Source organism: Cyanistes caeruleus, chromosome 1, assembly GCF_971803275.1.
Source record: "Cyanistes caeruleus chromosome 1, bCyaCae1.hap1.1, whole genome shotgun sequence".
NCBI classification, from domain to species: Eukaryota; Metazoa; Chordata; class Aves; order Passeriformes; family Paridae; genus Cyanistes; species Cyanistes caeruleus.
The window spans coordinates 146,944,278-146,968,084 of NC_141701.1; the positions used below are offsets into that span (position 1 = coordinate 146,944,278).

The 23,807-nt window shown below is 44.2% G+C and overlaps 1 protein-coding gene across 5 annotated transcripts; it reads left to right on the forward strand.

Moving 5' to 3' along the window:
* Positions 1–524: 524 nt before the first annotated feature.
* On the forward strand, positions 525–22,745 carry WDR86 (WD repeat domain 86). Of its 5 annotated transcripts, none has more exons than XM_086866108.1 (8): positions 525–962; positions 1,544–1,828; positions 4,541–4,682; positions 6,127–6,360; positions 6,445–6,553; positions 15,167–15,302; positions 19,601–19,704; positions 21,601–22,745. In XM_086866108.1, exons 2-8 carry the CDS (start codon positions 1,666–1,668, stop codon positions 21,817–21,819), a joined length of 1,107 nt encoding a protein of 368 aa, XP_086722234.1. In that variant the 5' UTR covers positions 525–962; positions 1,544–1,665; the 3' UTR covers positions 21,820–22,745. The 5 variants fall into 5 exon arrangements, with proteins under 5 accessions (XP_086722234.1, XP_086722218.1, XP_086722226.1 ...); XM_086866100.1 differs by lacking the exon at positions 525–962 and adding an exon at positions 1,048–1,176; XM_086866092.1 differs by having other exon boundaries at positions 547–962; positions 6,127–6,553.
* The last annotated feature ends 1,062 nt before the right edge of the window (positions 22,746–23,807 follow it).

The following is a 23,807-nucleotide window of genomic DNA, read 5'->3' on the forward strand; positions in this document are numbered from 1 at the left end:
AAAGGTGTTTTTCTGATCAAACGGGACAGAAGCTAGGAGAATAAGTTTTGTGATTTATCCTACCCCCGCCAGCACGTTTTTAGCTGCAAATTAGCAGCAGCTCACTTTTCTTGTAGGGGGTGATTCACGTCGGACCCTGCTGCTGTTTTGCTGGGAGCTCTTGGCCTCCCCACGTTACTTTGTCCAGGGGATTTATCCTTCCTACACTTACTTACACCGCGGTGGGCAAGAACCCATCAGCCCATGTTGTCAGAGCCCTCGGCCAGGTGGACTGCGGCAGCACAAAGCTGGGCCCGCAGCAGAATCCGTGCCCACGGGGTGCAGGGCGTGGATGGGCAAGGGGCTGCACTAACAAACAAAGAGCCCCAAAAGCTTCGGGTCGGGGCAAAGCGAGACAGCGGGGTTGGGGCTCCTGTCGGGGGGCTCCCGAGGCGAAACGTGGCAGGAGCTCGCCCAGGGAGAGAGGCGAGAAGAGGAACAAAAGGCGATGGCTTCCCTCAACCCAGCTCCCAGCAGCAGCCTCTGCGTCCCCCCGGGAGGCCAGGAGAGGCCAGGGAGGAAATGCCGGTGCCCCCGGGGCGTCCTGAGGGGCGAAGGTGCGGCAGGAAGCGCTGCCTCCCCCGGGACGAGCCCGGGGGCTCCGCCGCGGATGCGGGGGTGCAGTCGGGCTGCTCCGGCTGCAGTGCGGTTGTTAAGGAGACCCCAGCCGGGAGAGACCCTCCCGGCCCTGCGCTTCCCCCGGCCCGCCGGGAGACTGAACGGCGGTAGGGGCGGCCGCAGCCCCGGGGAGGCCGCAGCCCCGGGAAGCGGGGTCGCTGCGGGAAGAGGCCGTCTCGGAGGGGCAGCGCTGCCGGGCACCTCCGGAGCGGAGGACGAGGCGCAAAGCGGCAACACCGGGGAAGCTGCGCGGGAGAGGCGAGGCGGCCGCCGCTGGGGGAAGCGGCTCGAACGTGGAGCGGGAGGTAATGGAGGCAGGGCCGGGGCGGGGGCTGAGGGCCCGCCCCGGGGTGGGCTGAGGGGGCACGGCGGGAGCCCTTCCCACCTCCCCGCAGGGTGGAGGCGGCCGGGGGGACCCTGTGCTCACCCCGGCGGTGTCTCTGGTGCCCTGGCGGGAGGAGGTTCCCCCTGCCCGGAGGGCGAGTGCAGGATCGCTCCGCCGGAGCCGTGCCCGGGGCGGTGAGTGCCGAGATGCCGGGGGGCCGTGCGGGAGGGATGGCGGCAGCCTGGAGCTTTGGGGGCCGCCTGAGCCCAGGCTCCCCTCTTGGAGGCGTCACCTCCCCGGCGTGCCCAAAGTCAGCCCTAAGATTGCTTTAAAAACAGCAGCCTCGGCGAGGGCACCAGGTAGAGGTACCGCCGCCAGGGCTCAGTCCCCCCAAAGGGCTGGATGTGCCCCGATGGCCACGGAGAGGGCACAGCGGGCAGCGTGTGCGCCCATCTGCCGCCGCGGGGCTTCGGCTCACCCTGGCTGAGGGAGCGATGCAGCCACGGCGAGATGCAGCGATTTAACCGGGATCTCCCGGTCCCCCTTTGTGTCCCTGTGCAGGAGCCTGGACTGCCCTGCTGATGTTTCGGAGTTGAGGTAATGGCAGCAGTCGGTCTGTGGGGCACGGCCGGAGGTCCGGAGCACGGTCTGGGGGCTGCAAAGCGCCCGTGATCAGCGCCGGGATGGGGAACAGCGGCTCGGCCGTGAAGGTCTGCACGGATCACCAGGGGGGCATCAACTGGCTGAGCCTGAGCCCCGACGGGCAGCGGCTGCTGACGGGCAGCGAGGACGGCACGGCGCGGCTCTGGAGCACCGCCGACAGCCAGTGCCACGGGCACTTCCAAGGTACGGCAGCTGCTTTTCGCCTGGGCTTTGGCTCTGAAGCATGGCACAGGCCACACAGCGTGTTCTGGTCCCTTTCAGTCCCTGCCGGGCAGCCAAAATCATACTTGTTTTGTTTTGCTGTTTATTACAGCAACGTTAAGCAGGAGCTGTTTCAACCCAAACCAGGTTACCAGCACTACTGAATGCACGGATCCTTTTATCTCAGAGTGTGCGAAGTTGTTTAACTTGCCCTGTTTTACACCGTGAAAACATACTGACTTTTTGTTATTCTTTTTTTTCTCTTTTTTTTCTTTTTTTTTTCTTTAATCATCTCATTTCCAGATGATCTTTATTTAGAACCTCTTGACCCAGAAGTCTGGAAAAGAACCTTGCTGAATAGGTTGCTTTTGTTTTCCCTCCTCATTTCATACACAGAAATGTTAATTGAAGGCTTTTTCAATTTAAATTATTTTGCATCTTAAAAAAAAATATTATCCTTAGACTGTCATGTCAGTAATTGAAAAGAAAAAAACAAACTGTAGATAGTTTGGCCATGCAAGAGTCTAGATGTGGGCTAAAGATGTTTGTATTCCCTCTCATGTTCTTTTCAAATAGAAAAAAATAAAGCTGTTAAATTTGGAATTTCTAATGTTTTTTTCTTCCAAAGAAGAAATCACATTGCTGTGATTTCCTTGTTGTTTGTTTGCTTGCGTGCTTGTTTTTCACTATGGAGTATTGTCTTTTTTCCCCACATCCTGCCGTGGTTCTAGCTTCTGGAAAACTCACTGCATTTGCTTGAGGCTTAGAAATCTCTTTAAACCACTAATTAACTTTTAACTAGAAAGAGAAATGTATTGGATAGCATCCATTATTATGGAATCTACCACATCTGCCAGTGTTTGGGGTAAAATCTGAAGAAGGTTGGGCCGGGTGGTTTGTGAACTGTTAGTCGAATCAGATAATTGTATGTATTTTATACTTATGCACACATGCAGTTGTCGTGTCAATTTTAATTTTACAAGCTATAATTACTGATAAACCTGTGTCTCTAATGCAGTTTCAAGCTCCACCACAGCACAACCAGCAGACTTGTGTGGTGCCTGCTTTTGGCCAGACCAGCACCAGACTTTGTCTGCCATATGGGGATTTTGGCACCCTGTGAGTGGGTTGAGTACTGCTGATGGTTAAAATCTGCCTGGCAGACTTTGCTGTAGTAACCAAGATGCTGTTTTGGTCTCAGAGCTGGATTACATGATGCTGTGAGAAAAATCCCAGTGATTGAAACTGGATCCATTCAGGCCTCTTTGCAAAAAGTTTCACAAATGTGGGAGAACGAATATAGTTTTGCTTATAGCCCTGGTGATCTGTTTGATTTTTGGCATCTGATGAATTTGTTTCAGAGGAAACAAGCCATATGTTTGTAACGTGGATTCTGGTTTCCTTTTGAACTACAACAGTCTTTTGAACTTCAGGAATTGTAGTGAAATCTGTTTTTTCCAGTCAGTGAAACAGGGTTTTACTGGGAAGTCTGCTTTCCCTCAGTTTTTTTACCATCTCTTTATTTTACAATATTCTGTTTTTCTAATACCTTTGTCCATCTGTCTCTCTTTAATCACAATTGTTCTTCTTTAATTTATTTTTCTTTCTTTTTTTCCTCAAAGAGTAGTATTTAAGTCACAGTAGGGCCCACCAACTTCAGCCATAACTGTCATAGTGACTTAAGTGGAAGCTGTTCTGCTCCTGAAAGCTTACAGTCTAAAACAGAAGAGTGCAAGGTAATAGTAGTCCAATGATTAGATAGGTGACAGCAATTTCGCACAAGAGATTCTTGGATGAAGCTGGGACTTGAATCCTAAGGTGATTTTTATGTGTGGTGCATTTAATATTACAATAAAAAAATGACATATCCTGCTAAGCAGCAACAAAGGCTTCAGGTGGTAGTATTGATTCCTCTTTTTTGGTATTGCCTTGTTTGTCAGTGTGACATTTTTAGGGCAGTGGTTGTGTCTGTTTTCATTATAACTGTAGAATCCCTGTGTACTCTGAATATTGTGTGAACAATTGTGCTCTAATCCTTCCTTCCTCCCTCCTTCCTTCCCATCCACTCTGCCTTCCTTCTCATTAAAGGTATACTGATACTTAGAAAATTGTGGGGTTTAGTCATATGGGGGAAGTATTGCGTGACTATTTACCTGGCATGTTTTTTTGTTTGCTTTTCATTCTGCCTGGACAATGAAATCAAAGGCTTGCTGGTAAGTCTCAGGTCATTTTTTTGGAGTTTCATGCTTTGATATATGACTGTTTGTGTCCTGACAATGAATGGGCTGGGTTGAAATGCAGCCTTTTTCTCCCTGCTTTCAGAAGAAGGAAGTAAAAACATTTTTTAATTAAAAAAATAAGCTATTTTTTAAAGGTTTCAAACTTCATTAGTCTGAGTTTTATTATATTGATATTAGTCTATCTCATTACATTTTTATAATACCGTTTGGTTTACCTGATTGACGGAACTGTACTGTTTTACTCTTTCACTTAATCCTGATATCATTGAAGTTTTCTGCTGTGACTTGAAATGGTTGTGTTTTACACAAATCTTTAAACATGAAAAGCATGGTGGTGCATTTAAAGCTGGAGTTTTGGTACATTTGTTTGTATCTTTCTTTTGGTTAAGCTGAAGAGCTGGACTAGTCTGTCCTTTCTGCATGCACAGTGACTGATTTCCTTTGTTATTGCTAGGACATGAAAGTTACATCACCTTCTGTCACTTGGAGAACGAGGCTGCCTTCACGTGCAGCGCTGACCACACCATTCGGAAGTGGGACGTGGTGACTGGGCAGTGCTTGGCCATTTACCGAGGCCACACATCAATTGTCAACAGGTGGGGTTCTCCCCTCGTGTTCCTGTCATCTCTTATCACACACTTTATCATTTCACTGCAGTTCCCCATTGCTACACTCATAAAAGGGGCTGTGTAAACCTCTGAGTTTGTGTTCTGTGCTGCAATGATTAGTTTTTCTAGCAACACTGCTGACACAGATAGGAGAGAAATGAAAGGCACACAGCAGGGGAATGGAATCCAGGGCTAGGAATGAAATTCCAGAACTTATCCAATTGATAACAGATGCTTCTGATAAATAGCTTTAAAAACATCCTGTCAAGCTTTTGTGTCAGCAAGAGGGATAAAGTCAGGGATTTTTCTGTAATTATTATTTCTGTTTGGGCAAATGAAGTTTAATAATAAACTTACTGTGTGTGGCTGATTGGCCTTTCCATTTAAAGTGCCTATTAATAGTTGGACTGGATTTAATTAATGGCAAATAGAGTAGTCAAAGATTGGTATTTTTTTAACATTTATTTTCTGGTGGGCACGTGGGCTTTTTAGTTCCTTCCTAAACTCAAAACACGTATGATGTGTAGTGAGATTCTGTAAATAGTTAGGGAGGCTAGTTCTGTGTTTTGGCACAGGCCTGATTTTTGCTTGAATCAGCAAATAGGAAATGTGTTCCCCATTCGTATGACTTTGTTGCCTGTTTGAAAGGTTCCAGAGGACCAAGCTCAGCTGACAAAAAGGGCAGGTTATGGGTGTTTCCTATCTCTGGTTTGGAAATATGAACTGTAGAGATTTTTTTCTGTTATTGTATGTTTGTGCAGCTACAACTCATTATTTTGAAGGCCCAGGAAGTTGAATTCCTGAGGTGTAATCTTTGGTTTGGTCTTCAGTTGTGTAATAAGTGGGGTGCTCTTGCATTACCTTTTTTGAGATCGTAAGTGAAATTAAGTGTATTTTTTTTTTCTTGCACTCCCCTTACTTGATGATAGAAAGATGGTTATTTTTCACACTGTCAGTTACAGTTCAGATTCGTGGAATGTTGTTTTGTTGCTTTGTTTTGTTTTGATTCCAAGTTATGGTCACAGATCTGTTTTTAAACAATTTTTTATAAAAAAATATTAATGAACAATTATCAAGAATTAGCTGATTACAAAAAACCCCAACAAATGCAAAGCAAACAACCAAACAAATTTCTAGGTATTACATATAACTTATAAAAGTTCAATTCCTTGCTGGAAGGAATTTTAGCAAAGCAAAATGCACAAAGTTACAATGCTATAGTGTAAAAATATCTGCATCAACGTACCTGAATCTCAATTTTAAAAGTAGAAACCGGGAAGTGTTTGATTTTTAAAATGCTTATGTTTTTTTACATATGATATGTTCATGCTGCTGTTTCAGACTTTGGAGTACTTGAGACTGAAATTGTGAGAAAAGATGGTTATGTACAAAGAGCAATACTGTTCATATACACACACTTTATTTTTTGCAGAATCCTTGTTGCTAAAGACTATCTCTTCAGTGGCTCCTATGACAGGACAGCCCGCTGCTGGAGCGTGGACAAGGAGAAACAAATCCAGGAATTCCGGGGCCATCGGAACTGTGTCCTGACTCTAGCTCACTATTCCTCCAGGGATGTGCTGGAAGAAGAGGAGGAGGAAGAGGAGGAGAAAATGAGCAGGGACCTGCTGGTGACAGGGAGCACGGACTGCACTGTGAAGGTCTGGTGGGTGTCCAGCGGGCGCTGCTACCAGACCCTGCTGGGACACACGGGGGCCGTCTTATGCCTTATACTTGATGCACCAAACAGGGAGCTGTTCTCTGGCAGCACGGATTACACCATCAGGACCTGGAATATTGTCACTGGAGAGCAGCTGAAAGTTTTCAAGGAGCACCAAGGATCAGTAATTTGCCTAGAGGTAAGAGCAGAAGCTTCCCTGAGGGCATTTGGGTGTCTATGTGTCAGCTCATGTGGGTCTCAGTTGTCTTTTCATTCATAAAGCTCTTCCAAGTGGTTGTAAATGGTGGTCTTAAATATTCATGTAATAATGAAATAATAGTGCTCTCTGGTTTTGAGGCAAACCCTCTTTCTCTAAAACACTCAGTGATCTCCTCTAAGCTTCTAGTGGCTGCCCTGGTCTAACTTCTAGGTTAATATCTATTTGAGTTCCACTAGGTCATGGAACTCATGAGTAGGTGTGCTGAGAGCACTGTTCATCTGAGTGGGATTGTGTAGTCAGGCTCACCAGACTCTGAAGAAAATAACCTGAGCAAGTAACACAGGGTCATGTAATTTAAAAAGGAGAGGGGAAAAACACTCGGTGAACCAGATAACTTCAAAAAACCCAACCCAAAGTCCAACCCAAAACTGTGGGTAAAAGATAATAGGAAGGCATAAAGCTGAAAGAAATCCTACATTAAAGACCATGGAGATGTGAGAGATGTGAGAAAAGAAAGGGAAAAACAGATGGCCATGACAAGAAAACAGGCAAGGAAAATAGAAAAGAAGCAGAGCATGGGGGAGAGAAATCAGGAAATGATGGAGGAGAGAGAGGGAAAAAATGTAACGTGATCTGAAAAACTATACTCTGTTTTTCTGTTTGCAGTATTTTTCTGTTGAATGCTGCCAGCTTTGTTAATGTTGCAGGGGAGAGGAAAAGGTCAGGCAGATGGAGCAAGAGGGGAACTATCACACAAGCACTTTTCCTGTACACTCATTATCCACCAGAAAAAACTAATAGTGTATTTAAAGAGAGTATCTGATGGTCTGTCACTCAGCTTTAGGTCAGCATAAATGTTTATACATGGATGTGTCTGACCGAAGTTAATGACTAGTTTTTCTCCCTGCTCTCCCTGTTTGTGTTTGTTGCCCATAAGTGTTTTTCCCTTACAGAGGCTACAGGGTGTATCTTTAATATCTGTTTAATAAAAGTTGCCTTTGTTTCTAAATAAGGTAGTCACAGCTGACACTAGCAGACTAAAAACCTGGGAGTACTGAAGGAATTCTGTTTTCCTTCACTTTTAGAAAGACAAAAAAAACCCCACATAATATCATATTGCCCTGGAGTAATGTTTGTCTTGCTTGGGTAAATTCTCAGTGTTAAATCTTGTTTTTATGATATTGTGGTAATGTACTCTAAGGATGCTGAAGTAAATCTGTTGCTGTCCTTAGTGTCACGCTATGTTTTGTTGTTTAATTGTAACCCTTCTCCAAGGCACAGATTGGCAACAACAGAACTTGCCTTAATTTAATTGGGTTCTTGCTAAAATTGTTATACAAAGCTGGCTTGACCCTCTCCCAGAAGCCTGGGAAATTCAATTACGCCCTTTGAATGCTCAGGAATGAGCAATGCCTGTGAGCACAGAGTTAAGCAATGGCTTTAAACAAACAGAACTTCTTGTAGGGGAGAAGAAAAGCAAAACCAATACATCTATTTGGAAAACCTGAACAATTCAGAGTACACAAGACTACTGCTGCTGCCAAGACTGTGTTGGCAACAGTCCTGGCCAAATCTTCTTGAGTGACTGGTAGCCCCTTGCTTCTCTCATCACCAGTTAATGTTTGAGGCTGGGAGGGTCCAGCTGAGGTACAAACAGCCCCCACAGAGAGCATTTAGTGTCCAGGTCTCTCAAACTTATCCCAGCTTAAGCAGTCACTGCTGTTGAATAGCTTTAGGCTGTCGATCTCTCCTAATTCCTCCCTCTGCCTTTCTGGGTTCAACACTGTCCCTTCTGTTCCACTTGGCTGCCATTCAGCACAGCCCACATGGTATTTTCATTCTTTCAGAAAGGGGTCAATCTCCAGAATCCATACAAAGATGTTTCAACAGAAAGGAAACTTCCTGAATAGAGGTGGGGTTTTTCCTATTATTTTTGTTTTGTTCTCAAAAAGCTTTTGGGGCCTTTTTTGCCACAAACATCCTAGTGACAGTGTTGGAATCTGTGGCAGTGAGTTGGGAGGGTATTTTTCAAATCCTGGGTCAGGAAGGACTGGGAAGCAGTTGTGAGCTGCTCACAGTAGACAGAAGTCTTAATTGTTGATGGTAATTAATTTTCTTCAGTGCAGCAGTGAGCTGCTAATTACATCAGATTTTCACTCTGCTGTCCTGGAGGAGCTGAGTTAGTACCAGCAGTTGAAGGCAGTTACCTGTTCTCTGGATGGTACAATGCTTGTGTGGGAAGAAAAAAAGGGAAAGAAATAAAGACTTATTTTCATTTTATTTATTCAAATAAAGGTCCCTAAGGGAGGATGACCTTTCAAAAAGTTTGAGAAATGCTCAGTGTGATTTCTCATCCTGGACACAGATCAGGAAAAATTTGGATATTGAGACCATATTTTCCCCAACTTTAAAAAGCTGTTATTAACAGTGAGAATGCCCCAGGATGTTCTGAACTGCTGAAAATTAGGTCCAGCCTGTTCCAGTCATCTCCCATTACTTTCCAGTAAACACCAATAGTCTTGCTGTAGCAGTGAATGGAAATTCCTGGAGCTTCTTGAAGGAGTTTTCTGGGTAGATAGCCATAAAGCACACCCATGTTTTCCACCCTGCTTCCTGCAGTGCTGGTGTGTGGAAAGAAGAGGAGTGATGCCACAGACATGTTCAGATTTTGAATGTTCCCCAGTTGCTCTAAGATCCTTTAAGGTGTTCTTACCAGGCAGTGTAAGTAGAGGAGCCTGGAAGCAGCTTTCATCTAGCATGGCAGAACAGAAAGTGCTGGTGAGCTTTGGGCTTTGCCTTGTCCCCTGTCCTTGGTGGTTCTGGACAGGGGAGTGATGAGGTTGAGTCGTTTGTGCTCCCCAGGCTGGTCCAGGGGTCAGTCTGGTGAAGGTGACCAGCTGAGCCCACTGCATGTGCTCTGCTGACAAAGGGGTTCTGCAGCTTGTGATAATGCCATTTTTCTCCTCCTTCCACCATTTAAATGGGGCTGAGAGGTTTTGCTGAGAGAGTTTCTATCTGCTGTGAGAATTGTGTAGATGTTAGGTGCTTTGGCAGCATTGATTACTTGACTTTCCCAGTCAGGCAAGGTAACTTGCAGTGGAGCAGCGAGAACTCTTCACTCTCCTCCTCCTGCAGTGTGTTGATAGCTTGGCAGACAAAGTGCAGCAGCTGTTTTGGGAGCTCCCTCTTCATATAAGAGCCAATAATGAGATTTTATAGGAAGTGATGGGAAAAAGCCAGGGTGGGCTGAGTGTAATCACATAGCTCATGCTCATTCTTCCACTTAAAAAATTTCAGGCCTGGCTGAAGACCAATATTTGCAATTAATAATCAAATATGCATTTTCCTTAATGTGACTGCCTGCAATAGGCTGAATAACCCTGATTTAAATATTTGTTTGTGTGTGTTTTTCTAAATGTCTGTCCTAAGTAGCATTGCAAACTGTTCACAAGGATTGCTTTGTCCTTTGCTGATTGTTCTGCCTCCGAGTATTTATCAAAATTGTGCTGCCAAAAGCTGGCAGAGAGAAATGATCCAGCTTGGAATTTAGCTTGGATCCTACAGCAAACATTCTTGAAAGAAAATTCCCTTTTGAAGAATATGAACATGAGTGGGCAAGGGCTTGCTTCTGGTTTTCCTGCAAAAGTTCCTTTGTTTGGACCATCCCCTTCAGTTGCCTTTTAAAGCAGACTAGAAGAAAAGAATGCTTTGAACAAAGCCACTGCCTGAACTCTTTGTATGTGCTTAACTGTTGGGATCATGGGGACAGAAATGTTTTCTTGCTACACCAGTTAAATTAAGTGCACGTATTTTTCATAACTTGTGTTTGTATTTGTTGCATCAGAGGATGGAGATGTGAATGAACAGATTGTGAAAGTGTACAACACCTGTAAGAACAAAACATGGGGCCATCATTTTGCACTGCAGTAAAAAAGTTGAAAAACATTCTTTTAACAGCCAGCCCAGAGAGCTCATTCTAGATGGATTCTCAGGAAAAAAAACACAACCCAACAATTTCTTGCCCACAGGGAGTTTGTTAGCTCGTTAAAATGGATGTGGTTTGAATGGGATCCTGAAACTCTTAACTCAGCCCAAGGCTTACATAGTTGTAACTCAAGATTGGTCCAGCTTGGTGATTTTTGACTTAGAAGTGGCTGTGAGCAGAAGACACAAATTCCAGATTGTAGGAACGCTGACCCCCATGAGAAGAATAAGCTGGTGATGAGGTATGTGGTCACTCATGTGAATCCATCCTGGAGTTCATGAGGGCCAGTCTGAGTGCAGTGACCCTCAGCCAAAGGATATGTCCAAATCTCTTGGGAGAATCAATTGCCTCTCCTTGCCTCTCCAAAAATTGTTTCCCATAGCAAAGGTTAATTGGGAGGGCAAGGTCCATTCCTATAAAGTTGAAATATCTGCTAAACAGCTCTTTTGCAGATATTTTTTGGCATTCTTACAGGTAGAAATTATCTTAAGCTGCTGCATTTATGCAGTTCAGCCAAACTTGTGAAGCAATAGGGTTGTGATTGTCTTGAGAGACCAACCCTGGATGTGATAATTTGTTCTTTATTAAAATTCTGGTGTTTTTGTAGGCTATAACCAAGGTTTTTTCTTATTAATAAGACCTGTAACTACTAAAGTGTTTACAACTTGTCTTTTGCTACTGCTTTTACTCTGCAACTCACAAGCAGTTCGTCTGAACTTTTTCAGGGCATAGTTACTTCTCCAGTACTTTGACTCGAGGATTAAGACAAATTTGCTCAATTCACATGTCAGTGTTTCATCTGGTTCAAAGCAAAATCTCTCAGAGCCATGAGAACAATTAACAATCCAGAACTGCAAATATCAATGCAGTGATTTTTTTTTTTTTTTCTGCTGTCTGACTGAGGCTTTAGAAGTGGGCATCAAACTGTTGCCAAGTTTTTAATGTTTTTGAAGCTACATGGGTTTGAAATATTCACTCAGCCATTCGATATCTGAGCTGCAAATCTGTTCTGTGTCATCCACTCTGCTACAGGTGTCCTTGCCTGGCTGTGGTTTTCTGTGGTCAGGAGCTTTGTTGGGCAGTTGGCCAAAGTGAACCAAGTGCACAAAAGCCAGCCAAGGAAAACACAGCTTTAGAAATGTCACCTCTTCTCTGGGCAGACACAGATTAGAATATGTAACTCTGTCTCCTAAACATTTTGAAACAACAGTGTGGGGCCAGCTTCTAAGGCGCTTTTGCTGGGGGAGCAGTAAGTGATGATAATTCTTATTTTAAATACAGATTAAATGCAGATATCTGAAATGTTGCAGCTTAGGCTGGAGTTGTAAGCTAGACTTATCTTTGGTTAAGCAAAAGAGTGATCTCACCTAAATTGTTCTGGTCACAGCTGAGAAGGTTGTTAGGTTGGAGAAACAGCAACTTCTAAGGCAGGATCTCTTTCAGATGTGCCTCAGGATGAGAGGAACTGTGCCCTAGATGACAGTGACTGTAATGGGGGCTATCCTTAGCTGTGGAGATATGAACCAATTTAGATGAGATTATGCCTATCATATCACTAAAGGCAAATCTGATATGCAACTTCAGCCCAAGCTGAGAGCTCTGGAAGGCTTTCTTCACTAACAGCCATTTCATGCTGTTTTATAAAAATGCCATGGGAATGAGGGGCTCTGTGACAGTCAGAGCCTGCCCTGGGTTTTGCTGTTGGCTCTGCTGCAGGCTCAGTCTGTGGCAGCTGGTAGATTGCTTTAACTGGAGAGGGGAAGGAAGGTGCATGAAGTGTTTCATGGGGCAGCACAGAGGCTTTGAATTTAATTAAGAGAGATGGATGGTGTGTGAACCATCTCACCAGATCTCAGCAAAACCAGCATGGGTGGCAAGTAAAGGGGAGGTGATTCTTCTCTTGTGAGACCCCACCTGCTGTGCTGCATCCAGCTCTAGAGTCTTCAGCACAGGAAAGACATGGATTTGTTGGAGTATGTCCAGAGGAGGTGGCGAAGATGATGAAGAGGGATGGAGCACCTGTGCTATGGAGATGAGGACAGAGAGTTGGGGTTGTTCAATCTGGAGAAAAGAAGGTTCCAGAGACACCTTAGTGCCCTTTCCAGTGCCTAAAGCGGGCTCCAAGAGAGCTGGAGAGGGAGTTTGGATACGGGTGTAGAGTGATCGGACAAGGGGAAATGGATTTAAACTAAAAGAGGCTAGTTTATATTAGGAAGAAATTCTTTCCTGTGGGGGTGCTGAGAGACTGGAACAGATTGCCCAGAGAAGCTGTGGCTGCTCCACCCCTGGAAGTGTTGAAGGCCAGGTTGGAAGGGGCTTGGGGCAACCTGGGATAATGGAAGATGTCCCTGCCCATGGTGGGGGTTTTGAATGAGATGATCTTTAATGTCCCTCCCAACCCAAACAAGTCTATGAGTCTAAAGCTAATAAAATCCTGATGCTATAAATTACCTGAGTAAGTCTATGTAATTTGAAACATTTTTGTATCTAACAAATTAGCAAATCTAGGCAAACTGCAGCTCTCCTGTTCATTGATACACCCACTTAAATGTAGAAATGAAGCTGTATAACCTAATGTACTATTAATGTGGAGTGGCATTTACCTGTGGGAGGTTATAATTTAGTGTTTTTCCTTGCTCAGTGGGCGGGTTGATGCTGCTACCAAGATGTCTAAAAAAGAAATGTAACAACTTGGCCACAAACCATGCAGCAGGATTGCAACTCAAAGCATTCTCTTCCATTCAGCAGGTGCACATGACAATGCTCTTCATGCCTATTCAGGGAGAGACTGAAATTTAAAAGTCCTTCCTCAGGCTAACTTGTGGTTCTTGGTTTTGTTAGTGCTGCTGGCCATTTGTTCTCCCTCCTCATGGAGATATAGCATTAATGCTGTTGCTAAAACAGTTTAAAAGTAATATGAAGTGACATTTCAAAGCACTGCTGGCTTTTTACAGTGGTTTGTGCTTTACAAGCTCCTGGCATTCAGCTATGAAATCTCTCCCATGGGCCAGGTTCTGCTGGGAGGAAGAGGGGCATGTCCTGCTCCAGCTGAGCTGGTGGGAGCTGTGGCCAGGGAACCTCTTGGTCTGTCTGCACACAATTACTGAGTGGGTTATCACAGTCCCATTACTGTAGTGCTTGGTATCTTAAAATACCTTTTGTTTCACGTTGTAACACAGCACAGTGTTACTTTGTACAAGCTCACTTCTGATGCCTTTTGGGAATGGAGTCATTCCTTTTTTGATTGGGAGCAGAGATGGAAGAGCATGAACATTCCAGCCTTACAGATACAGAGTGTGCAAAGAGCAGGGACCAAATTTAAGCAGATTGGCTGAAGAACCAGCCCTTAAAAGTGCTCTACAAGCATGACCACAAGTTGATTTGTCATTTTCTGGTTTTCTGGACATACTGGAGAAGCATCAGGGATTTGTGCACTGCTGGTCATTCCAACCTTCTGATTTGTGTGTCTGGTGGACAGACAAGGTACCATTCATTACACCTTGGGAAAATTCCACTTCGTGGTGGGGGTCAGGGTTCTCCCTCCTGTCTCTCCATCCCTCTGATACAGAGGTTGTTGCAAGTCCATAAAACATACCTCGAGCCACAGCTGGGTTTTGGAGAGACTGGCTGCTTTCAGCAGGAGTTGGGCTCTACATAACAATGGCTATGAAAACCTTCAGTTTGATGTCTTTGCCCAGACAGAGAATGCCAGATTTTTCTATGCACTATGGAGTTTTTCCTTGCTGAGCTTCCAGGCTTTGTGTAGTTTGTTTACTGTGAACTGGTTGGTTTTTTAGTCTTGCACAGGTCAGTTATTTTCTCTCTGTCTCTGCTCCCCAGCTGCAGTCCTTCCTTTCATCATTCTCTGTCCTGTCTATGTGGAACAAACCCCATCTTCCCCACCAGTGAGTTCTCACAATGTGCAAGATGACTGGTGCAACAAGGGGTAGCACACAGCAGAAGACAATCTGCTTGAAGACGTTTAGAACACTGTGTCAGGATAGTTACTTAATTATTCAATAGCAGTCTAAAAAGACTTGTGCAAATGCAGATACAAAACAATTTCAAGGAAGAGTTAGTGTTTCTGAATACTGACCTTGTGCAGAGCAATCATGCTAAACATAAACCCTGGTTTATGGTGTGTAGGATTTTAATTTTAATTTACCTCTTTAAAAAAACTTGTTACTCAGAATTGTTCTGATTTTTTTTTTTTTTTTAATTAAAACATAACAATCTGGTAAGAGTTCTTGTCAAATATGCTTTGCAGAAACAACACTGCTGGGGTTTCTTTTGAGGTTTTAGTAATATAACTGATTATGGATGTAGGGTTAGCATTGTTAAGCTCCCTGGAATCCTGCCTGCTGGCACAAGCAGATGGGCTAAGCTTTTATGTTCTGAAAGCTGGGGGCTGTTTTTAAGACCCAGAAGACGTTGGGAGATGCGACTACAAAGAACTCAAGGTTGGTTTGCCCACCATTCCTCTGTTTCAAGGCACAGCTTGTTGCTCTCAGAGATGGAAAATGTGACTTGGGCTGGGTCCCTTCAGTGCAGTTCTTTCATGAAGGTGCCTGAGATGCCACTGCTGATGTGTTTTTCTCTCCCCTCAGCTGGTGAATCGTCACCTGTACTCGGGGAGCGCAGACAGGACAGTGAAGTGCTGGTTTGTAGACACTGGGGAGCGGATCCAGACCTACAAGGCTCACAAACACAGCGTTAGCACTTTGAAATACCATGCTGGCATCTGTAAGTTGCCTTTCCTGTGTTCTCCAGCCCCCTCCAGTCTCCTTTTCAATGTTTGTCTTTGATTGAAGGCTGTTAATGGAGAATAATTTTGAACATTTGTGAAGTTGTCCTTTTTTTCAACTCCAGCATGTTTACGTTCAGTACCAAACTGCTGCACCACTCCATGTGGGAAGCTTAGGCCTTCCCTTCATTTCCCACCTCCCTCTTCTCACAAATGAAGAGGCAGTTGATTTGTTTCTGTTACCAAGAGAAGTGGCTTAAATCCTGAGCTGTCTGGGGGTTGTTTGTGTAGCTGTGCTTTAACCTCACTAGTCTGGTGTCTGTCACCTACTTCTGCTGCATGTGCTGGGTACAGCAGGTGCTGCTGCTGGACAGCCCTGTGCCTCTCTCTGCTGCCTTGTAGGCTCTGTGTAACACCTGTCCTAAACCAGAATCACACCTCAGATGCTCACTGCTCCTTTCTAACTCTTAGGCTTCGTGTTCAGGCTCTGACCGTCTCCTAGACTCATTTTCCACAAGTGTTCTTTTCCTGATCATTCATGGATTTGTTCCCCAAAGCACTTTTCTCTAGTAGCCAAGCTGTGCTTGCCTTACTAATGCTCAGGATTCAGCTCTCCTACTTTCAGTCCTCCTGTTTACAGTGGTTCTGTACATCAGTGTCTATTGCTGACATAACAGTATATTCTGACCATCAAATCTCCCTCTTTAAATCCCTGTCTGTGCTGGCTTTCCCTCTGCATGCCTGGATTTGTGATAGCACCTGTGTTTTTATCAGTGAACCTCTCTCTGTGCCGTCCTGGTCTTATCCTGCCTCTGGTGTTTGACTTGATGTACCTTCACTTGCTTCCCAAAGAAAAAACTTCTCTCCTACCCTGAAGGAGATTGCCATGGATGTCTTAAGCTAACCTAGACATTCACAGCATTTTCCTGATTTGCTTTCTGCACTTCAGCTTTGAAGTGAACACATCACACTAAATGAGTGGTTGCTATCTGGGCCTTGAGCTCTCTTTTGGCAGCTCCTCAGTGTGATGGTGATAAATGGCTGACAGATGCAAGATGGTGCACGTTAGCAGAGTTGTACCTGCACAGTTTAGTGGCAGTTGTCTGGCACCATACTTGCCTGACTACAATTATAACCCAGTAATTGAACTGATTGCTTAATTATGTTTGGAAACTTAGCATGTAACCAGGCCCAGAGGTAGAATTTTAGTCAGGAAACATTGTTTTGGTTTTCCTATCAGCATGAGTCCCACATCACTGCTTTTTTCCCAGTAAAATATTTATTTATAATTTATGGTTATTTCAGTTCTCCTCACCTACATGGCAGAATTACCCCATTTTCCCCTACCTGTAGGTTGTAATTTCTGCTGACTTCAGCTTCTGCAGTTGGCTAGAAGGCTGAATGGAAGGGGGAAGGGTCTGAACCTACACTGCACCTTCAAGTCGTTATTGCTCCAAGGTGCAGGCAGGCAGAGCAAGGGAAATGAGCCAGAAATTGTAATCCTGGTAGATGATCACTGGTAGACAAAGTACTGATGATTTTGTGTGTGTTGTTTTCCTCCTTTTAATTATAAAGACACAAACCAAAACATTGGTTTTCTCAAGACTAGGCAGAGGTGAGCTAAGCTGATGTTTGCCTGATCCTGTGATGGACATTCATGTCTGGCTGGGAGACAGATATTCTCTCCTTCCTTAATGAGACCTCCAGAGCTGCAGTTTTTCAGTGTTGATCCTACTTTTCATGCAGCCTGTAAAGACCTGAGCTAACTGTAAAGAAAAGAAAGCTTTAGCTCAAACAAAAGTTGCATTATCTGATGCCACCCCCATCAACTCTGCAGCTTTCTCTCTCTTCCCCCTCATTCCACCACCCTGTTCCTGCCATGCACATACATTATTTTTCCACAACACTCTTTTTTTAAATTAAAATGCAGACAATATTGCTGCATTTAGTCAGACCTGTGAAGAACATCCTGATAGTGAGATAGAAGAGTTCAGAGTTATTTAAGATCTTGTTTTAAATCAAGTGCAAAAATACTAAAAGTGTCAAACAGGGAGTATCAAATTGTTCCACTTGAAGGGTAAAAAAAAGAGTTCTGGAAAAATATTAGGTACTTGTTTGAATGCATTATATGCATGTTAATCAATGAAAGAGGAAATTTCCCTTTAAGAATTAATTTATATACTGTGATTGCTTTTATTATCACATATTTCCATGGTATCTAATATTTTTTTTAGAATTAGAATTATAAAGACATGTTAACTGGATACCAGTGATGGAACTAGTGTAGCTTGAAATTCTATCTGTTCACCTGGGATAGATCAGAACTGTCTCTCAGAAGTGTGGAGAAAAATACTTAAATTATGTTTGTTATGATTTATGTCACGTTTGTACCAATACAAGAATATAAAAAGAAATCCTCAGCCAAGAAGTGGTAATTTTCTGTTAGAATATTGTAATTCTGCTGCTTTCTCTCTGATCATTGCCCAAAGGCTCATTGCCCCAAGGAGTTTGTGGTCTAAATAAGAAAATAGAGTAGAAGAAGGAGAGGAAAAATACGTCTGTTTCCAAAATCTCTTTATGGTATACAGAGAATCCAGAAAGATGTGAACACTAAGCAGTAAATTATCAGAATGTGTTTCCAGTGGCTTTCCTCACTCTGCTTGTATAATTAATAGCATGGGGAATGCTACAGCTGGCTCTCAATCTAATATATTTAATGATATATTGATTATTTTTTCTCTTAAAGTATGTGCACAGCCATTTAAAATTTAATGTGGTTTATATGTTTTCATGTTGCAAAAACTCAAGGGAAACATTTCAAAACTGTTCTCCCAAGGGTCTATGAAAATTAAAAAATGAAAATTAATTTTATTTTGTTGTTGCTTATTTCACAGGTGGCTTATATAAGTATATATTTAAATTCTAAATCTGGGTTAGATCAACAGCTCTTCTTTGAAATTCAGAGGTGGAGAGAGACTTCCTAAATCCAGAGTGACAGTTCAAAAGAGATAAAGGACGTCTGTCAAAAGCGAAGTTCTGATAGCAACAGCTGAAGTAAACTGGCAGCTGCATAGTGAAAGCAGCTCTTAATTGGTTCCTACTCTGCATGTCTGTAACAGAATTAAGTGATTTCCATTCACTGGGGAAAAATCAGTACCTGTTCCCTGCTTTACTTTGTTGCTGCTCATTTGCAGAGTGGGACATGATGCTTTTTCATGACTCTGCTGGAAATTGAATTATAGTGGCCCATATAAAGTGACATTGATTTTCTACATCCAGATGTTTCTTGGAGGTGCACCCAGGAGGTGCCCAGCTCCCTGCTGTTTCATTTGAATTTAAAAAGCTTGTGGCAGTACATAGTCTGTTCTCTCATCTGTTATTGTAGTCCTGAATTTACAACCATAATAATTTATCCACCTCTCTTTAGAGATTCAGTTCCTGACTTCTCCCAAGAGATAAGGAGCCTGTTGGCTTCAGGCACTCCAGTTTTGTAAAAATTTTTCCATACCAGTGTCTTTTACAAAGACCTGAAATGCAGGGAGCAGTGAATATATTGCTTTTTGCAGCTCTGAAATATTTATCTCTAGATAAACTTGAGGAGTTTGGGTTAACTGAAGGAAAGTGTTTATCAAGAACACTTTGTAACCTTTAAGGCACATGAAAGGGCTCTTTTCTGGGCATATTGCTAAGTACAAAATCTAAAAATACTGCCTTACAGTTTCTGGATGCAGCAGTCAAGGGATCTGATGTGAAGATCCTGAAGCATTGAGAAATTGTTCTTTGAACATGTAAGGAAACCTGATGAATAGCCAAAATTCCTGGTCATGCTCAATTTAGTTACCCCAGCCCTTCCCCTCTTGCAGCAGCAGTGGTGATGGAAACACTGTAGTACTGAATGGAAAGCTGTAAATAACTCTGGTAAAGCAAAGGAAAGGTCGAGTGGAAATCCTTAAAACCAGACTTGAGATAAATTGCCTGCTTAGAATTACTGAGGCACGTTTAGGCAGGGAAATAGCTGTGGAAGAGAAGAGCAGAAATAGATACTTGAAGCATGTGTAGAGTGAAATCGTGGTTTGTGTAGGAACTTAAAGTTTAAACCAGTTCAGTGTTTCAAAAAGTACAACTCAAAACAAGCATATTGGGGTCAGCAAAATGAAAATTACCTGGTTTGTCTGAGGAGAGAATCAAAATTAAATGTCATGCCCCCCTGGGAGCTGGTTTTAGGTACATTTTTGAACTAGTATGAACTGTCCTCATGTGGCTGCTCACATCTGGCTGTGCTGTGTGGCTGTGTCAGTGTTCACAGGAAGTGGTGATGCCTGTGCAAGAGCTTTCAATTCCAGGAGTGGAGTCCTGCAGAAGATCTTCAGAGGACACAAGTTCATCATCAACTGTATCCAGGTCAGGAAGGGGTTTCTTGGTGGGGTTTCTTCCTTTCGATTGCTCCCTCATTTGTTTTGTGGGAACTGGTGTGGCTGACTGTTCTGTGTGTCTTGGATTGGATGTTGTTCTAGCATAAGACTTGAATATTCTGTATGTAATTTTAGAAAAGCTTGTTAATAATAATAAGTGAAACCACAGAAAGAGTCCCCAGGGACAGCCCCATGTCTGGGATCAGGGTTTTTTCAGGTCAGGTTGGATAAGCAGCCACGAGAACTGAGACAGATGAACTGATGCTGTGTGGGGCACAGAAGGGACTCCAGCCTCGTGAGACCCTTTCCATTACAAGACACTAATTATAAGTGTTTGCAGTGCTCTAAGGGGAAAAGGAAGTTCCTGCCTTATGCATGAAGAATAATTATAGCATTGTCCCCAAACCACCTGGGGGAATGGCATCTCTAAACAGTCAGAAGCAGCTCAGTAGTGATATCTGACCCACATCCTGCCAGGCAAGTGGAGGGGTTTCTGTCACTGGCTTAGAACTGAAAGTTAATGTTGTTTGCATTTTTTCTAGGCTCAAGTGGGACTGGCATTTCATAGTTAAAACAGGAGAAATTAGTAATCCTTGGTGGCCATGCAAAGACCATGGAATCATAGAGGGGTTTGCATTAGAAGGGACCTCATTGCAACCCCCCTGCCATGGGCAGGGACCCTTTCCACTAGACCAGGTTCATGCTCAATGCCCCTTCCAACCTGGCCTTGAACACTTCCACAGATGGGGCAGCCACTCTAAGAATCTGCATCTCCCTGCACTGGGATCTCAGAGTAAGCTGTGTGCAGCATGAAGCTTTTTACCAATATGAGATGTTGGTAATTCTGGAAGGCTGATGGTCCAAAGAAAAACAGAGGAGATAAAATTCCTTTTGGAGTTGATCCCAAGCACATCAAGTTGTAAATATGGTTTTATCTTGTATATTCTTCTGGATTAGCAAGTGGCTGGATGATCTTAAACTGCAAACTCGTGGTACAGGGCAGTTGTTGTGTAGCAGGCAGGCACCTGGATGTGTTTGGGGAGTACCTGATAGAATCACCCTGGGTAGCCCTGAGTATTGACAAGACCAAAGCTTGGCTTTGTATTCTTCTTGGTAACTTAATTTCCAACTGTAGAGGGGCAAAATAACCCAGGCAACCTTAAGATGAACTTAAGTACAATAACGAGCTGAATGAGGGGTGTGGTACTTCATGTAAGCCAGGGAGGTGCTCACTGTCACGGCACAGACAGGCAGCCACGGGGCACCCATGGTGGGGGACACACTGAGACAGGAACAGGAAGATCACCAAGACTGATGTCTAGTTTCCAGGGCAGGACAAGGACAATTGGAAACATTCCCAATAGAAGCAATTAGTTCATAAAGGAAATGGAACCACTGCAGGTTAAACTACTGCAAGTTTTGAAGATCAATGGAATTTGAAGGAGGAATTGTACCTATTATTTAGTGCAAAGGAAGAAGGGAAGTGAGAAAGGAAGCATCCCTGAACTCCCTCACTGCCCACCAATGATGATTTTGGTGCCTCCTTAAGTCCACATCAAAACCAGGAGTCTGAAAACAGTGCAGAAATTCCCAGCCACAGCCTGCTCTGACACTGGGTTTAGTTCTTCATTGCTTTTCTAGAGGGTCTGGGTTATAAATAACTCTTGCTGTTTATGGCTCTGTGAAGTGGCTGAGAAATGAGTCCTGACTTGGTAATGTCTCATCCCACTTCAGCAGCTTTTGTGATAATTTATACTGGCTCTTGCAAGGAGCTCAGGCCTTAAGTGTCAGGATCAAGCTGTGTTTGCTCTGATTTTTGACAGTTTGACTGTGCTGATTCTGAGCTCGGTATGGCTTGGTATTAAGTGTGACCCTGTTGTTCCAGATCCACAATGAGCTGCTCTACACAGCTTCCCACGATGGCACACTACGGATTTGGGACATCCGGGGAATATGCAAGAGAAATAAGCGGCGCTTGAAGAAGGAGAGGTCTGTGCAGGGCAGGAGCTCCCAGAAGGGGAGTCTGTCTCGTCTCTTCAACAATAAAGTTGGCTGTATGGTACAGCAGGAGAATGGGCAGCACGAGGCTGTTGAACTGATGTGACAGTCCAGAGCAGGCTTTATGTCAGTGACCAAAGCTGAACCTTTTATTTTCTGCACCACTGTGTCCATGTAAACCAGAACTTGGAAAGAGATGGGAAGTGGCTTTGCCTGAACCTCTGTGTGAGAAGCCAGGATTCTCTGTGGCTGCCAGATGGACTCAGGTCAGATCCTGTGGCTGTGATGACTCAGCTGAGCAGCTCTGGGGTCAGGAGGGGAGGCAGCATGGTTCAGGTGAGGTACCATTGTGTGTGTGCAATTAGGAACTTCCCTTACAATGCTGGTGTCAGTTCCCTGGGGCACAGAGATGTTGCACCACTGTGCCCAATGTCTAAGGAGATGTTCCTGTTGCCCACTCCCATGACCCATGTTCAGCCCAGCGTGGCAGTGAAAGGTGGCCTTGAATTCCATCTTCACAGCTGACCTTTGTGTCAGTCATTGGCTGACAAGGCCAACACAGGAGGGTTTGCCTCTGCAGCAGGAGTTTAAAGCAGACTGGACATCTCTGGGAAGCTGGGAGTAGAAGGACAGAAATGAATTTAATTGGTTTTTTTAACAAAACATAAGCCACAGAGCAAGCCAAACCTCAGCCCTTGTGTGCCAAGGTCAGCTGTTTGCTAACCTTGTATTGTCTTTCCTCCTCCTAAAGCTGTGTCTTGCTAGGTTACCAGTAGCATTGGAGAAGCAGTCAAACTGAAGAGTTTTCCCAGTCTTTTTCCATGTTCATCCTTCTCTGATAACCACTGAGCCATGAAGTAACAAGGGTTCTTATATTTTTCTATTTGCAGATATAGGCCTTTGTAGAACCAGTACAAAAATATCTAACCACATGTTTTTATTTTTATGGCTTTATTTATTCTGTACTACAGCAAAACAAAAATGCTGTAATCCTTTTTTAGAATGGATTAATAAACATGTGGCATCTCCTGACAACTGTCTGTCTGCTTTTTATTCCTGTCTCATATATGGGGGGGTATGGCCTGGCTGCAGAAGCACAGCAGTCACAAATGGATGGAATAGGAGGAAAAAAAAACCCACATACACTTTTGGAAACATTTCTTGCCTTTCCCTCAGTGCTGGGGTTGGAGCTGGGTGTATGTGGAGCTGTTCTGTCTCCCACCAGAGACCAAAGTGCCAAAGCTCAGCTCCCCTAGCAGGAGGAGGAGGGACCAGACACAAAAGCACAGACTTAAGGGAAAGCAGGGATGACAAAGAGCTCCAGGCCCTGAATCAGCACTGTCCTGGTGGCACCAAAGCCTCCTGTTCTGACACCTTAACGCTGTCAGTGGGTCAGGCCCATCACAGACCCTGCTCCCCTCGCCTGCTGAGCAGCTTTGGTAGCTCTTACCTGGCAGGTTTTCACATCTAGTAGGAAACAGCATTTAAATTATGTGAAATGCCTACCATGAGACTAATTTGGGAGATCATCTGCATCAGGCAGACTTAATTCCACTGTAAACCTCTCAGGTTGGTCATTGTGACTCAGTGACTATGAGCTGGAGCTGGCTTGCCATGCAGCTGACTGTATTTGGCTTCTGAGGACAACGCTAAGCAGGAGGCCTTTAGGAGCTGGACAGAGTGCCCCAGATCACCTGAGCTGCATTTTGTGTTTAAAACTCCACACACAGTACGTGTGACAAAGAGCCTATCTGGGCACACAGCAGCTGCACATACAGTCAGCAGGGAGAGATCTCAAAAAGTGGAATTAATGAGTCATTACCACTTCTGCCTGTTGCTAAACATATCACAGTGCCTCCAAATGCACGGTCAAAATTAACTTACAGCTTTCAGCCAATGCCTCCTGCTCTACTGATGACTTACAACTGCGCTGGCAGAGTTACATCATTGATGAATGGCTGCTCTGACAAGCACTGCATGTTATGATGCTAATTTTAAATTCCCCAAGGACAAACCTTCCCTTCTGAAGTTGTCGATGACAGTTTGCTGTGCAAGCCACTTCAAAGAGGGAATTGCTGCATGTGCAGCTCAGTG